The following is a 17,389-nucleotide window of genomic DNA, read 5'->3' on the forward strand; positions in this document are numbered from 1 at the left end:
ATGTTAATTTAAAGGTAATTTGATTTACTTCTTGTTCCTCTTCTCTACATCGTAAAGTTGATGGAAGTAGCCTACAGGCTAAGAGTGCAATTGCTTTATTTGGATGTTACATATCATATCAATACAATATACTCAGTTTTATAGATGCTACAGAGACTCATACTATCAAGGTTACTCTTGACTGCTCTACTAATCAAGGTGTATGATTGTGTTATCAGGGAGTTTTTCTAATGTCACAAGCCATTGCAAGAATGATGATAGAGAATAAAATAAAACATGGATCTATTATCAATATGGCAAGTATATCTGGTAAGGTAAGTAAACACTTAAAATTCTTTGAACACAACTTTAAGCATTTTAAATCGACTTTGGGTTCTGGAGAGTCATTTCATGATTTTACATCATGCCCATTTTCAGAGATATGCCAATTTGACTGTTTGCATCATTTGGGCCATGTTACCTCATGGTAAAATAAATGTGGAGGTACAGACAGTGTAGAGGAAGTCAATGTTGTCCTCAGACACAAAGAAAAAACTACATGTATACCCACAAGTAAAGAAGTAGCTGTAGAATTAATGAGCTGGTCAGTTAATTGTGTTATATTACTCTTGAAACTTATCAGAACATCATTTCATTTCATTTGAAAATTTTCTAATGAATACAAATAAACAACCATAAACCTATGAAATGATAAAGACAGTTTCATATAGGATCCAAAGAATACAATTTGTATAAATCTGTTTACATGTGCACAAATAAATGAATACAAAAACACATTTATTGCAGATTTCATTTCCAAATGGACATTTTGCTTTGATACTGCACTATGCACAGATTATTAGATAAATTTCAAAACTTTCTGTGCAACAGTTTCCCAACTTGGCACGGGCAACATTTCATTGTCTTTGCATGAACACTGAAAAGTTGAAATCACACTTTGCACAAATTGACAAACTTAAACACAGAAAACAGATGTGGTATTTTGTTGCATGCATGCATTCAAGTACCCATGTAGCAATAATATGTAAAAGAAAATGCAGATGGCCCATAAAATAATCCCGAAGCTATTGCTGGTGACTTGTCTGTCTAACAATAATTCTTACTTATTTGTATTCTCTATTTGTGATTATCAAACAGATAGGTAACATAGGCCAGTGTAATTATGTTGCTTCTAAAGCTGCAGTAGAGGGCTTCACAAGAACCTGTGCCAAAGAATTAGCACAGTAAGTATGACTGTGATATCATGTATATAGCAAACACTTCATTGAACAGAGCTGTTTTAAAGTGCAGTGCTTGATGACCTGGGGTCACATGTTAAGCAAGGTAGCAACTAAAAAAGTTCAAATGAAAATTTGTTGTTGAGCAGCAATTACATTATTTTTTTCCACAGTGCAGATAAATCAAATTCAATGTGGTGGTTAGAATTCTGAATGGCTAGGAGCTTACACAGAGATTGCAACGTAACACAGAATATGTGTCAACAAACAAAATGCACACACTTGCACTCTTACACAGTGAAATCAATTCTAAAAATCAGAGACAATCACAGAAGAGCAGGAAGCATTGATAAGGGCAACTTGTTAACACAGTTGAGTAAAGAGATATATCAGGAATAAATGAATATCTAGCTACATTAAATTCTTTTAACTATTTACCATAGTACTGATCAGTGATAGATAGTATGGTAAAACATGATATCTTTGTTCCGGGGGGGGGGGGGGGGGGGGGGGGGGTAACAGTCATTTCTAGCTTCATCATTGAAATTTGCAGAGATTAGTAATGATTGTCTTCACTAAAATGTTAGCAGCGCAACTTACATGTTAATGGTGATAGAATGTAAACTTTTGCAGTCAAGGTTTATGTATGATGCCTTTGTTGTTGACATACAGACATGATATCAGATGTAATGCTGTCTTACCAGGATGGATAGAAACACCTATGACACAAGCAGTACCAGAGAAAGTTATGGAAAAGGTAAACTACTCTCTGTCACACTCAAAAAATCTCTGTGTTCAGTCTTATGATTTGTCAATACACAGTAACACTGGCCCTAACTAGAGAAAGAATGGAAAAGGAAGACAATTTCTCTGATTAACTTTAGCAAGTCAACTGTGTCTCTGAAGTATTCTGAGAGAACAGATATATTTGAACTTTATTAGTCCCCCCAAGTCGGTACTATTAGTATTACAATGGGCTCTGTCTGTGCATGCGACTTGTTCAACCAGAAAGTAAAAGGAAATACTTATCTTGGAACTAATCAAAGTCCATGGACCAGACAGGAAGGACAGACAGATGTAGTACAAAGTTATTTATTATCAATATGTACTTTATTTGACAGCATTTAGGTATGATACCAATTGGTAGATTTGGACAGCCTGAAGATGTGGCAGATGTGTGTCTATTCCTTGCTTCCAAAAAAAGTAGTTACATCACAGGAACAAGCATAGAAGTCACTGGTAAGAAACATTTTGTGAGAATGGAAAGTACTTTAACTGTAAACAAAGTTTGACATTGAACTGGTTCTTCAAAGACTAATCAAAAGGAAAGCTTGTAAAAGTTTTGAGGCTGTACAAACAAATTAGATGGAGACTTTGATCTTGTTAGTTTAGACAAGACTGAAGAATTTTCACCTAAATATATGCATTGTGTAGCTTAGCTCATTTTAGAACGCAGACGAAATAATACACACCATGGCATTAGGGTTAGGGATATTAGTTTACAACGTCATGTTGGTAAAATTGAGGCTTTATCCACAACAATATCGCATTGAAAGTTGGGCACAGTGTCAATCATGTGTGCTCTAGTTTGTAATTTGTTGTGTCAGCTATTTGTTTTTGTCCCTGCTTTTTTTTACCAATGTTTGTGTAGTGTTTTTTTACCAATGTTTGTATACTGTTTTGAGAAAAATCCAGCATTGATAACCCGTTGCTTTTACTTTATTGGTACAAACTCTCTCCTTTGGAACTGTACTTATTGAATCAACATTTATCGCCATTTGCATGAAGTTATCATGTGATGGCATTCTTTGCATTGTTATTTTTGTTATCAGTTATTAGTCTTTGCATGTACTTCCATTCATTACAATTCATATCAATTTTCTCTCTTTTTTTCAGGTGGTCTTTTTATGTGAGGACTGTTAAGATATGATGCAATACTACTTCATTGATTAATGACAATACCATTAGATAATAACCAAGTAATTACAATCTGTCCTACTGGACTTGCTGTTGTTTTGAATGGCAACAGATTCACATGCTGTCTTGGATGCTTCTTCAGGCGGACTAATGATCTAATGATGTCATTAATGTAACATGGTCACTTCCAATCAACGTTTCATTAAAGACCAGTATTTGCAAATAAATGAAGTGATTTTCATCTTGAAAGTTTTTGCTATATGAGGAATACAACAAACTCTAATTTCTGTTCTGTTCACTTTATTGTTTGAACACTCAATAGAAATATGGGTAATCCACACTATTGCAGAAATTCAAGTCTTTGTACATAACACTGACTTTGAGCTGCTGTTTTCATTCTGTTATCCTTGTCTACCAGCTGGCATTGTCTCTTTATCAGTATGTCCTCAAATACCTTGTTGTTGTCAGTGAAAAGTTGTGAGAATAAGCTCTTTGTCAATATAATGTTTTATCATTTAAAAAAAAAAAGTTTTCAAGAAATAATAGGGATATGGAGTGAAGGCTGTGATGACGACAACTGGTGGTGGTAGTCTAATACTGTAGTTGGATTGATACACTTATTTATCTTACAGAGCTATCAAATGAGTTGAAACAAATCACTTTAAAGTGAATAACATTGCCTTCCTTGTCTGTGATGAAATGAGAAACATAAAATATGATGGTTTTGTTTGAGAGAAATTTGAAAATGTAAGAAATAAATCATGAAGTCCTGGGAATAAATCGAATATATCTTTAAATATCATAGGATGATGGTACAGTCTATGATAATGATGATTCTAAACTCTTAAATTAAGTGTGTCAGGGTTTCTAATTTGTATTACCATTTGTTCAGTTGTTTGAATAAAATGGATAAGTTTCCTAAGCATCTTCATAAATGTGTTAGTCTCATTCTAGTTACATGTTTAGGTTATAATGTATCATGATATGTGTGTGTGTGTGTGTGTGTGGAGGTGGGGGAGTGCATCTGTAGGTTGTGTCAATGGTAACGTGGACAACAGAATGCTTGGTTGAATTCCATCATTATCCAAATAAATGAGTGATCCAAAAATGCTCTTTACGATGGGTAAATTTGTAAGTTTTTAACCCTCTGCGAAAGTTGGGGCAACATCGCTTGCGCCGTTTACTTTAGAGCGCCCTCAACGTATTAAGATGAAAGCAAGATGTCCGCTCGTCCGCTAACAGCTACAGAAACGTTGCGGTGATAACATAAACAGTGATGCCAGAGCATTGTCTGGAATGAAATACAGCAACAAGGTAGTTCTCATTGATTGACGAAGCAGTAACAAAGTTGACGTGGTATCTGTTTTGTTCTGTATCTTATATATTTATGTTTGACGATCGCGATTCCTGCCACAGTCGCTTGTGGGCTGTATCATCGCAGTGTCACTGGTAGTTGAATTTGAGCGACTGTAATATGATTTTACCTAAATCTTGCAATTGTTCACTCTGGCACCAGACTTGATTTGATTACTTGCACTACGGCCACTTATTATGTCAACAAGTCGGACACCAGAAGAAATCTTTCCAACTTATTTTGCCCTAAGATTTCACAAATGTAAAGACATACACTTTGAAATGGGAACATTTTGAACAGGGGGACTTATATAAGGGTAGGAGAGTATTTAGCAAGGTATTTTACCAACAAAACCAGGGTGTTAATTGAGAGCAGGGTAGGATCGATAGCAGGGTGTGAACCCTTCATGGAGCACGCTAGTATACATGAGAGATGAAGAAGTTATTATGAAGTCAAAGAAGGGTAGGTCCATTGACATTGCTACAGGGACAACTGAAGATTCGAGTGAACACTTCTCAGACTCTATACCTTAAAATGATAGTACATGTAATATCACAGGCGGTTTTTGCTTGATTTTCAAAAACAAGTTATGATTGACAAAATGTGACACTAGAGTGATCTTAGTGCACTTTGCTTATTGATTTATAAACCAATGCAGTGTATAGCTTGCATTCACTATCATTCTTGCTGAAAACTGATGTGTGGTATCTCAGACCACATGCAGTGTATAGCTTGCATTCACTATCATTCTTGCTGAAAACTGATGTGTGGTATCTCAGACCACATGCAGTGTATAGCTTGCATTCACTATCATTCTTGCTGAAAACTGATGTGTGGTATCTCAGACCACATGCAGTGTATAGCTTGCATTCACTATCATTCTTGCTGAAAACTGATGTGTGGTATCTCAGACCACATGCAGTGTATAGCTTGCATTCACTATCATTCTTGCTGAAAACTGATGTGTGGTATCTCAGACCACATGCACTTTTAAGTGGTCTGAGGTGGTATATAAGAACCAACTATACATGTATACTTAAAATATTCAGGGCATCAGTTTGATTTGACATTGTAATTTAATTGTAATCTATCATTAATAGCATCCACATGTATATAGATAAAGATTTGTGTAGCAGCCATAACTGTACCTGTAATGGACCCAGACCAGAGACTTTTGTTATGTAATTGAATAATGCTAGTATTTTGTTACTCTCAAATTTCAGATACACTTCAGTGCCGCAAAGTATATTTGGCTGTCTCCAGTTCATAGATGATGAGGAAAAGAGAAGAGAAATTACTTCGTTATGTGAAAGAAGGGAATTTACAGAAACTTAAAATGCACTTAAAGAAAAACAAAAAACTGGATGTCAATACTGCAAAAGATGAGGGACATGGACGAACAGCTCTCCATCTTGCATGTCTCCTAGGAGATGATGCAGTCGTGAGATGTTTACTGAAATTTGGAGCTGATGTCAGTGTACAAGATGAGGATGGTAACACTGCATTACATATTGCTTTGATGGAGGTCTTAAATGGAAGGAGATATGGTAAGATAATTCTAAGAGCACACTTTTACACTGATACTGAGGAGACTGGTGATGCTGAACACTTTGATTTCTGTCTAAATATTTGGGTATCACTAGCCTACCTGTAGACGACTTGAAGGACTAACACTATTATACTCTTTCCGCTATCACTGATTGACATTTAGATTTTTTGAATGGTGACTCCACCTTACAAAAATCTGCTGGTATTTAAAAAAAGCCACGCCCTGCCACACACATACTGTGCAAAACATTGGTGCAAATTTGAATAGAAGCTGACATACGGTACATGGGTCGATCAGTCACATTTCCAAAGCGATATACATGTTGCCTGTAAAAACTCTCATAACCTCTAATTATGGATTCATAATGTGACCTGACTGCACAATTTAAATATGTCTAATTATGTCTTTGACCAATCACGCTGTTTGGTGGAATGAAATTCAAGACCAACATAACTGAAGAATAAACTTGGAAGGATGAGAGCAAAAATTTAAAAAGTCAAAATATCAGTTCGGATAGCTGAAATAGTGTAATAGTGTTATAGTCCTTCCAGTCAACAGATACTGTAGGCTAGAATATCACAGAACTACTAATTTATGTGAACTGTGTCAGGATAAAAAAAACAACCAGGAAATAAATGTTCTTACATTTCCCTTTGTATTCGTACATCTTGGCTGAAGCTTAATATAAGTTCCTCTTAAATGACTTGACTATCATCATTTATTGGAAGTTAGAGAGCCCAACCACTAATCTTCTTAAATGTTGGATACTCCAAAAAGTCTGATTTCGTTTTAAAATATGTGAGTCCTACCACAATGATGAGTCAATTTTGAGACATGGACTTGACAACATGTGACAAGCTTACTGCTTTAGAAATCAGTTGTATGCATTTTTATTCTTCAGAAGAAGAAAACCTCCTATGTGAGGTCAAAAAGTCAGCAGTTAAGTTTTATTCAGGAGAAGACCTCCTATGTGAGGTCAAAAAGTCAGCAATTAAGTTTTAATGTCGACTAAGGGACTTGTCAACTTGTTATCAAACTCAATTTTAAAATACATGATTTCTGTATGAAGATGAAAATATTTTTCATCACCATTATACTCAACATTTGATAATCACATAAAAATGGTGTTCAGTGAAGCAGTGATTCAAAGTAGAAATCCTACATTCAAATTTCAAGATTTTTTTGCAATTGTCTTTTCCTTATTCATCTTTTCTCAATAGCATACTCTGATATCGTTGAGCCCTTGTTAAGACATAGATCAACATCTCTGAAAATCAGAAATAGGAGAGGTCAGTCCTCAAAACAACTACTGAAAGAAGTCAAAGAGATGATAAAGGCAAAAAAGGATGAAGAAGTAAGTCTGGAGATATATTTACAGGAAATGTTGATGAAATCAGAACTCTATGTGCTTCAATTATAACAAAAGGAGAACGACACAGTGTTGTATTCACATTACAGACAGACAGACAGACAGACAGACAAACAAGGATGAAAGCATAACCTCCTGTTTATGTATCATCTTAGTAAAGTATATTTTTATCATATCAAGTAATTCATCTGTATATATTCTAGGATAGAGTACAAAGAGAAGCTGAATGGGAAGCAGAAGAAAGGTGGAAAGAAAATCAAGCAGAAAAAGAATGGCAAGAGAAACTTGCTGGAGAATGGCATGATGAGTTTGGACCCGATTGGACAGATCATTTGTATACTAACACAGGTAAACCATAATATTGAATTTAACTTTTGTTACAAACACAAATTTGTACCTGAAATTTTTGACTGCCCACTTCAGTCTTTGTCAACAGATTGACCCACTATTCAGTACACGTGACCTTATGGACATGTGAGCCTAAGAAAGGGTCATAGGTGCCTGGAAGTTTATATCACCCAGTTCCAGCACCTCAGAAGTCTCCCAATACATCCACATTGAATCACCAGGACATTCCATTAACATAAACAACATACAAATCCTAGACACTGAAACTAGGCACTTTGAACGAGGAGTGAAAGAAGCTATCTACATCCGAGCATTTAAACCATCATAGAACAGAGATGGAGGTAAAATTTTCTGTTTGGAAGAAAAGTTAAATTCAATACTATGGTTTTGTTGTTTCTCTGTATCTTTATGTTTATTTTTTTAGCATAACATAATATTTCACTATCAATGTATGTGGTTATGTAATTTACATGATATTTCACTATCAGTGTATGTGGTTATGTGATTTACATGATATTTCACTATCAGTGTATGAGGTTATGTGATTTACATGATATTTCACTATCAGTGTATGTGGTTATGTGATTTACATGATATTTCACTATCAGTGTATGAGGTTATGTGATTTACATGATATTTCACTATCAGTGTATGTGGTTATGTGATTTACATGATATTTCACTATCAGTGTATGTGGTTATGTGATTTACATGATATTTCACTGTCAATGTATGTGGTTATGTGATTTACACGATATTTCACTATCAATGTATGTGGTTATGTGATTTACATGATATTTCACTATCAATGTATGAGGTTATGTGATTTACATGATATTTCACTGTCAATGTATGAGGTTATGTGATTTACATGATATTTCACTGTCAATGTATGAGGTTATGTGATTTACATGATATTTCACTATCAATGTATGTGGTTATGTGATTTACATGATATTTCACTATCAATGTATGTGGTTATGTGATTTACATGATATTTCACTATCAATGTATGTGGTTATGTGATTTACATGATATTTCACTGTCAATGTATGTGGTTATGTGATTTACATGATATTTCACTATCAATGTATGTGGTTATGTGATTTACATGATATTTCACTATCAGTGTATGTGGTTATGTGATTTACATGATATTTCACTATCAGTGTATGTGGTTATGTGATTTACATGATATTTCACTATCAGTGTATGAGGTTATGTGATTTACATGATATTTCACTATCAATTATTGTGGTTATGTAATTTACATGATATTTCACTATCAATGTATGTGGTTATGTGATTTAGATAATATTTCACTATCAATGTATGTGGTTATGTAATTTACATGATATTTCACTGTCAATGTATGTGGTTATGTGATTTACATGATATTTCACTATCAATGTATGTGGTTATGTAATTTACATGATATTTCACTATCAGTGTATGTGGTTATGTGATTTACATGATATTTCACTATCAGTGTATGAGGTTATGTGATTTACATGATATTTCACTATCAGTGTATGAGGTTATGTGATTTACATGATATTTCACTATCAATGTATGAGGTTATGTGAATTACATGATATTTCACTGTCAATGTATGTGGTTATGTGATTTACACGATATTTCACTATCAGTGTATGTGGTTATGTGATTTACATGATATTTCACTATCAATGTATGTGGTTATGTGATTTACAGAATATTTCACTATCAATGTATGTGGTTATGCGATTTACATGATATTTCACTATCAAAATATGTGGTTATGTGATTTACATGATATTTCAGTAAACTTGTTTTTTTCTTATTGTTAGAATCTCATCCTGATAACAACTCCCAGTATGAATGTTACGATGATTGGGCAGACAGAGTAAGTGAAGAATACCAAAGGAAACACAATAAAAGGAGATACAGTGATGCTGATGATGGAAATCATCAAAAGCGACGGCAAGATGAAGAGAAGAAACATTTCCAGCGACAACTTGAACTTGAACATGAGGAATATAAACAAAGAAGTTCGAAGAGAATTCAGGAGCAGTTGATGCACAAAAAGAGAATTTATGAAAGAAAATGCAAAGAATTTTTCACTAACAGTGAAACTAATGAACTGTTTTACTCTGACATTCCATGGCCTGGACATGATAATGATGTGGAAGCCATGATAAAGGTACTTTTATGTGATATCGACAAATCAGAGCAAAAATCCTTCAAGAAATTTATTCGAACACAGCAAATAATATGGCATCCAGATAAATTTACACAGAAAGTGGGACAAAGGTTAGATGGCAAAGACAGAGAGAGAATTCTTGATAAAGTTACACAGCTATCACAGGCTCTGAATAAACTTGTAGAGAGACCTGGTTTGTGACAATAAACTGGGCTTCCGCGCCATTTGCAATGTGATCTTGTGTATCACATTCCAGTCGAACGACCTTGATTTGCCATGTTTCTACGATGCTACACTTGTATTAATCAAAACGACAATTAGAATAACTGAAGACTCGTTTTATATGCTACACTTGTATTAATCAAAACGACAATTAGAATAACTGAAGACTCGTTTTATCCACTGCTTGGTGATATTTTTATTGCATGACACGCCGGGAAATCTTCTGCAAGTCAAATTTTATGCTGTATTTCGAAAATCGGCATTTTCTCCGTTTACATTTTCAAGCCCCAGACTATGTTCTAAAGACTCAAAGTCGACAGTACTTCCTCGCAATCAATTGAAATTTTCGTTGGTGCTTTCTTGGGTATTGTTCTTACAAAGTGTGTCTCAGAATTTGTAAGTTCTATTACGTGTGAAATTGATGATTAAGTGAGAAAAATCTGTCAATAAGCTTCCCATTATAATTTGTCAACTTTCAAGGCATGTTGTAAAAGAACGACAGATGGCAGAAAAAAAGTGAGACACGCTTTTGTTATGTGTGAAGTGAACATTCTAAAACACCAAAGAAATGGAAAATCGGGTGACAGGTGGTCTTTTCCGAGGCATTTAATTGGCGCCTTGAGATAATCAAGACACCTCTATTCATACCTTAAACAAACTCTCACTTTCAGTCAAAGACAATAGAAAATACAAAAGCAGAGAGGAGAAAAAAACCTTTCAGAAAATATATGGGTTGATGGTGTGAACTTTATTCATTGTTGGGAAACAATAACTTGAAAATATGTCGCCCTTAAAATCTTCCCTTTGTGCATCTCCACCTTAAGTGACTATGCAAAGCTGTTACCCATCCCAAGTTCTAATCAACACATTGCATTGCATTATGTGAGAGATCACTTGGGGAAATATTCAGATTATTCTTAAATAAATCAAATAAAATGTACACAGAACAAACAAAGTTTTGTTTAACCACCCTGTACTAAACAAAAAAAAGGACTCAAACCCAGGACCCTCAATCACTAGACAGACACACTACCAACTGTGTTAGCCAGGCAATGTTCACCAACTCTACCACACTCTCCACCCTTCTCAACTTTGGGAAACACAATTAAACCGTATGCTACAACATTGCAGATGCTGTATACTAATGCATGCCCAGTTTTCCTTGTTACCAAATGTAGTAAATGGGAAGGAGAAAAGTTTGTCAGGGCCAGAACTCCCAACTTGGGACCCTCCAGTCACTAGACAGATGTACTACCAACCAAGCTACCAAGGCTGATGTTTACCGACTCAACCACAGTCCCTTGCTACTGGCTATGTTTTTGTAGTGTGGCATTGGTGAAGGAGACAACTGCTGCTCTTAATATTCTTCAACTACCAGAAAACAGTATTGTTTACAGGATAAGATATGGTAAATTGTGTTTTGTGATAGAGACATTTTATTAATTTCCAATTCCTTTGGGATGGAGAAATATGAAAAATGACTTGGAAAACAATTAAAAAATTATTTTTAAAATGAAATATGACCTTTACTATGAATTTGTTCCTAGTGAATGATTGTATTGAAAGAATCCAGATGCTACTTCATTGTATGTGTATATTTAGTATTTTTTCAGTTTCGGGTTATGAACAAAAAAATATATAGAATCAGGGAAGGTTATATCGCAAACAAACATTCCATAAACTATTGATATGTTTATCTGTTCTGGCAAAGAAAGAAAATAAATGTCTCTGTGGTTCTGGTCAACATTTCTCATCAGAATAATAAATTGCTTTGTTAGCCCAAGCCATCAAGATGTCAGCTACAACCACTAGATCTCAGCACATCACATACTGTTCTGATTGAGTTATTTCTTAATTACTAATAACCACTAATACTATTACAATTACTAATAATTTCTTAATTACTAATAACAACTAGACAAAGATTGCTGAAATTATGATAATCAGGAGAGTGAATATTACAAACATTTTCAAAATGGTTGTATTTGACTTTGTTTCCTTGACGATATCTCTTGTTTTCGTTGGGAAAATGACGTTGTCCCAGGCGTCAAGGATAGCTTTCTTGGCACCGTTCCAAGATCCGGGACCATGTAGACGATATGAAGCGGGATAAGTTGGCCCAAAAAAACATTTGGCGGCAAAACTAGGATCACTTGTCAGTAGTTTTAGAAAATTCGGTCGGACACCGATTTCCTTTGCATAATCCTCCTGTATAGGAACTGGTGGTACCTGCAAATATTGAATATTTTAGTGTGCATTGAAAGTTGAAGATTATGATGGGGCCATGCATGTTATTGTTTTTTAACAGAATACAAAAATTTAAATATTCAGTCGGACATATTTGAGACCAAGATCTTTGTTCACGTGTCCATGAAGATCAAGTTCACGTGTACATGGATATCAAGTTCTTACAATAGGGTCTTTTGTGGAGGGCGGTAGTTTAATTTTTATGATTTCTACTGAACAGTTTTCTGTGGTAATGTTTTAAGAATGAAAAAAAAAATAGGTGTATGCCTATTGAGTAGAAGGTGGAAGTATTCCAATTGAAGCAAGAATAACATCAAAGTCCTCGACGGACTACTTGTCATCACACTCACAGGTGAAAGAACGGTAATACCAAATACAAAGGCTACGTAATGAGTTCAGTGGAAAATCGAAACATAACAATAATTTACGTACATATGTCTTACAGCGACCATAGATCTCCTTCAAGTGCCTTCTTCTATTTCGGACCTCTAGTACTCGTTCAGTCGGCCCTGGTAGTGTAGTCTTGTTTGCCAGTACCCGAGCTGCCCAACGAGCTTGCAGTTCATATACAGGAACATTGGCTCCTAAAATGGCAATACAGCCAACGACGGCAAGAGTCGGGTGATTTAAGCGAGCAGGGAAGACATACTTGTATAATTCAAGTTCTTCGTGAGAATCTGAAAGAAAATATCTAAATGAATGAATGTTTTACTTGGAGATTGGTTATTTATTTTCAATTTATGTACCATTGCGCACACATGCTTCGTTCGCTTGGTTGGTTGCTTGGTTGCTTGGTTGCTTGGTTGCTTGGTTGGTTGGTTGGTTGGTTGGTTGGTTGGTTGGTTGGTTGGTTGGTTGGTTGGTTGGAAAACAGACAATCTTGTTAGACCCCAACATAATTTTAAAATATGTTCCTACTGTTGACTGTTTTACGCACTGTTTCCAAAATAGACCAAAATTTGGCGAAAAAAGTGAGGTAGTAATCTTACCTGCTATGATAGAATTATCAATGAACTTGTATCCTAGATAATATCCGGTAGCAAATATCACAACATCAAGTTTGTCAATTCGACTCCCGTCCTCGAACTCAACACCTGTCTTAGTAAATCTTGATATAGCTGGTCTGGGTTTAATTTTACCACAAAATATACGATTTCCAATTTCGTCATTAACCATTTGACATCCTTTGAAAAACGACACCTTCGACTGTAAACCAAACTTATCGTGGTTAATCCGGAGTGAGGCTAGCGATGTCACTAGAAATTCACGGACAGCCATTGGTAGAAAGTTTGCAAATCTTGTGTTGCCCATCATGTCGGCAGGTACACAACCAAGTCCTGTCCTTGGAATAACCCAGGTACCATTGCGCATGCTCAAATATACCTAAACGATGTTATAAGAAAGTTATACTATTGTGGTACACCAAGCGTAGATGCACATATAAACACTTTATACACGTGAGAACAAGAAACTCGTAAATAACATCATAACATCTCCAGTATTTGAATGTGAAAACAATTGACGTCATATATGCGTAACAGTGATTATAATTGTTCCTGTGCCCCCCCTCTCTCTCTCTCTCTCTCTCTCTCTCTCTCCCTCCCTCCCTCCCTTCCTCCCTCCTCCCCCCCCTCCCTCCCTCCCTCCCTCCCTCCTTCCCTCCCTCCCCTCTCTCTCTCTCTCTCTCTCTCTCTCTCTCTCTCTCTCTCTCTCTCTCTCTCTCTCTCTCTCTCTCTCTCTCTCTCTCTCTCTCTCTCTCTCTCTCTCTCTCTCTCTCTCTCTCTCTCTCTCTCTCTCTCTCTCTCTCAATCTCTCAATCTCTCTCTCTCTCTCAATCTCTCTCTCTCTCTCTCTCTCTCTCTCTCTCTCTCTCTCCTTTTGTTAGTTTTTGTTGGTTGAGGGTGGGAGTAGCACGGGAAAGGAATACATCCCTAGTCCCCCTACCTGTAGATCTCAAATTACTTTGTTGATGGACATCTTACCTGAGAAGCATGGCGACTTGTATCCACTGAAATATCGCCCGCGGAGTGAGCGCCGCCTACGGATAGGGAGAGGATGGGTTAGAAAGTCGCAGTATACACAATGGAATCCCTCAACTTTACGTCAATTCTCTTACCTATTCCTAAAGTTTCTATATAGATCTATATATGATTATTGTCCTGAGTTGAAGCGTCAACACTATAATAACGAAGGGATAGGGAGACCCAACAGGTCATGGCATGATGAACTTTTAAATGTTTAAAAGTATATTAAGATGCACTTACTGTCTGTAACAAAATGTGAATGTGTGTATGCTTTAAGGACACATTCTGTAGAAATAAGTTTTAAAATAGTATATACTTACGATTTAGAACAATAATTATAATGATCGGATGGATATCTGTTCTTACCGACAACCAGGACGTTTTTGTCTTGGAACTTTTTTCCTTTACGGAAAGCATTACTGTGCAAAACTTCTCCTTCGAACTGGTCGAGTCCAGGATATGTGGGAATCCGGGCATCCTTAAACATCCCGGAGCACACCAGGACACCATCAAATATGTGTACCTCTTCAACCGCTTCTGCTCCTCTCCGTAATTGTACTACCCATCTCCCACTGCTGTCATAGTCATCAGCTGGTTGTAGTTTTGACACATTGCAGTTAAAGTTGATGTAAGGATGGAGATTGAAATGGTCGGCATAGTTACGAAGGTATTGCAGATAGAGATGGTGAGGGAGGTAAGGAGGAGCGTTTCTAGGAAATGGAAAGTCACTGAAACACGTCATCTCTTTACTGGAGTTGGTCACAAGGCAATCGTAGACGGCACTTCCTTGGCTTGGACGAAGTTCGTCGCTGTAAATCCAAACTCCACCTGTACATGTATCAAAGGATGATGCAATATCTTTTTTTACAATTTGAAATAACATGATATAACATATCCATGCCATAGTAGCTGGAACATGAAATTCCAGTTGGGAGTAAGAGGCAAGTAATAAGATTACCCTAACTATAAAAGTAAGCTCCATGCAAATGCATAGTTCAGGTTGTATACGAAAAATTTCTAAGCCTTGCATAAATATTTACCGTGGAAGTCAGGCGTTGTTTAAAGGTGAGGTGAGTTTATACTTTTTGGCCTAATTTTTGCTGCATGTTTAAAACTTAATCAGTTTTCAATTTACCAAAGCATAGTTATCCGTCACTTGCAATTGACTGTATAAACAATCCGATGACATAATTTATAATACTTATAAAAATGTTGAGGAAATCAATATGTAATCAACTGTTCTGTTCTGTTTCTGATAATGCCAAAAGAACATTATGTCATAGAGGGCGTGCATCGACATTTGCATTATCCGAAATTGAATATAGGTTTTATGTAAGCATTTCACTTGAGTAAAAAAACCTCTAAATTCTTGTGCCAATTTAACTTTAGCCAGAGCTATATGATACAGAAACTCTAGCCTTTGAGTATAACCTCTTTACATCCCATAATACCAAAGTAAAGCATTTTCTGCATGTACCACAATCGTTTATAGCATCCATATCAAGTGTTAAAGTATACTGTTTCATTTGCTAATTCGCCACATCAGAAATGCCTCATGCTGAGCTTGTAAATACTAGTATTCACCATATGGGTATAGGTCCAAGAAGGTGCTAAAAGGGTGTTACTTTTAGCATCGGCAGAATTGCAATGACGGTTTAGTTTTTTAATACATTTTTTGTCTGTAGAATAGTTACAAAATAAAGTATGCTAGTATGCTATGCGTAAGGTTAATTTATAAATTTTCAGTCTTAATGTTTTCTACAGTGAAACCAGATATAAATCTGGAAATTTATCAAAAGTTGAAAGTTGTGCCGTGGCACTCACACTTCTCGGGGTAGTACTAGTGATGTACGAAATTTTAACATATGTAATGGTATGAAGCACAGCCTGCAGTGATTTGCAAGCATGGTTTATGGTTCCACGGACGTTATTTATGAGAAATGAGGTAATATTGTGATAAACCCTAAATGCAATGTAGTGAATTTTGTGAATACTTCATCTTACCTATCTCACTATTCAATTCATAACAAATAGGCTCTAAGCCCTCTTCAAGGCATGACTTGATAGCCACCAAGCCACAAACGCCAGCTCCAATAATTGCTATACGTTTACCCTCCATGAAATTCACAATGGTGATTCAAACAACCTCCTGGTGTAGACAAGACGCCGGAACTGAAGAACATAGATACTGTACTCAAGTACTATGGAAGACTGGTAGATACGCCGACGTCGTCCGAGATTTAGGGGTTGGTATGTTGTTGCTTTCGAGGGGAGGGACGACACTACACGCACCGAATCTTTTGGCTATGTCTACAGATCTAGAAACACGCTGATATCAAGCTTACCCTCCCCAGTGATAAAACATAGTATTCACACCCTTAATACAGACATGCCGTCTCAGCTGAAAATCCTACTGGTGACTACTGGACGTCACGTGATATTTGCTACAAGAATGAAATAATATCTTCACAAATGCTTGATTTTGATGTTTATTGTGAGGTATTGAAAAGCAACTGCCATCACGATTCAATAGGCTAATAAGCGCCATTAAAAAGTATGTAAATTTGTATTGTTTTTGATATAATAAACATAACATTTCGTGGAGCCCGTATCTTTTAAGAGGCGACAACATTGCGATTTTACCCTGTGTTAATCGTATCTATCTATCTAAACATCTGTCAGTCTGTCTGTCTGTATGTATGTATGTATGTATGTATGTATGTATGTATGTATGTATGTATGTATGTATGTATGTATGTCTGTCTGTCTGTCTGTCTGTCTGTCTGTCTGTCTGTCTGTCTGTCTGTCTGTCTGTCTGTCTGTCTGTATGTATGTATGTATGTATGTATGTATGTATGTCTATCTATCTATCTATCTATCTATCTATCTACATATCTAATCTATTTACATATCTATCTATCTATCTATCTATCTATCTATCTATCTATCTATCTATCTATC

General features: G+C 36.0%; 3 protein-coding genes across 3 annotated transcripts in view; 2 read left to right on the plus strand and 1 right to left on the minus strand.

The window, feature by feature from the left end:
- Window positions 1–3,932, plus strand: part of LOC144441374 ((3R)-3-hydroxyacyl-CoA dehydrogenase-like) — a 5,771-nt gene extending 1,839 nt beyond the window's left edge. The window contains exons 2-7 of the mRNA XM_078130931.1: window positions 1–14; window positions 219–314; window positions 1,138–1,223; window positions 1,890–1,974; window positions 2,339–2,456; window positions 3,114–3,932. The exon at window positions 1–14 is cut by the window's left edge and continues 306 nt beyond it. Of these exons, the coding sequence (XP_077987057.1) occupies window positions 1–14; window positions 219–314; window positions 1,138–1,223; window positions 1,890–1,974; window positions 2,339–2,456; window positions 3,114–3,130 (416 nt within the window). The 3' untranslated portion in view covers window positions 3,131–3,932. The remainder of the gene's footprint in view (window positions 15–218; window positions 315–1,137; window positions 1,224–1,889; window positions 1,975–2,338; window positions 2,457–3,113) is intronic.
- A 443-nt stretch (window positions 3,933–4,375) lies between these two features.
- On the plus strand, window positions 4,376–10,136 carry LOC144441226 (NF-kappa-B inhibitor-like protein 1). The gene is made up of 5 exons (XM_078130782.1): window positions 4,376–4,448; window positions 5,712–6,035; window positions 7,258–7,391; window positions 7,610–7,754; window positions 9,583–10,136. The coding sequence occupies exons 2-5, from the start codon at window positions 5,759–5,761 to the stop codon at window positions 10,134–10,136; spliced, it is 1,110 nt and encodes a 369-aa protein (XP_077986908.1). The 5' UTR covers window positions 4,376–4,448; window positions 5,712–5,758.
- Window positions 10,137–12,071: 1,935 nt separating this feature from the next.
- On the minus strand, window positions 12,072–16,547 carry LOC144441227 (flavin-containing monooxygenase 5-like). The gene is made up of 6 exons (XM_078130783.1): window positions 16,433–16,547; window positions 14,795–15,256; window positions 14,387–14,442; window positions 13,394–13,787; window positions 12,837–13,081; window positions 12,072–12,386 (listed from the first exon to the last, which is right to left on the minus strand). Exons 1-6 carry the CDS (start codon window positions 16,545–16,547, stop codon window positions 12,072–12,074), a joined length of 1,587 nt encoding a protein of 528 aa, XP_077986909.1.
- Between the last annotated feature and the right edge of the window lie 842 nt (window positions 16,548–17,389).

Source organism: Glandiceps talaboti, chromosome 10, assembly GCF_964340395.1.
Source record: "Glandiceps talaboti chromosome 10, keGlaTala1.1, whole genome shotgun sequence".
Taxonomy (NCBI): domain Eukaryota; kingdom Metazoa; phylum Hemichordata; class Enteropneusta; family Spengelidae; genus Glandiceps; species Glandiceps talaboti.

Bases quoted from the DNA above. Each gene is read 5' to 3' on its own strand.
- LOC144441226 (XM_078130782.1), top strand. From the start codon at position 5,759: ATGATGAGGAAAAGAGAAGAGAAATTACTTCGTTATGTGAAAGAAGGG. The intron at 7,392-7,609 runs GTAAGTCTGGAG...TATATATTCTAG, and splicing joins AGGCAAAAAAGGATGAAGAA to GATAGAGTACAAAGAGAAGC. The intron at 7,755-9,582 runs GTAAACCATAAT...TCTTATTGTTAG, and splicing joins TCATTTGTATACTAACACAG to AATCTCATCCTGATAACAAC.
- LOC144441227 (XM_078130783.1), bottom strand. From the start codon at position 16,547: ATGGAGGGTAAACGTATAGCAATTATTGGAGCTGGCGTTTGTGGCTTG. The intron at 15,257-16,432 runs GTAAGATGAAGT...ATACATGTACAG, and splicing joins TGAATTGAATAGTGAGATAG to GTGGAGTTTGGATTTACAGC. The intron at 14,443-14,794 runs GTAAGAACAGAT...CCCTATCCGTAG, and splicing joins CAAAAACGTCCTGGTTGTCG to GCGGCGCTCACTCCGCGGGC.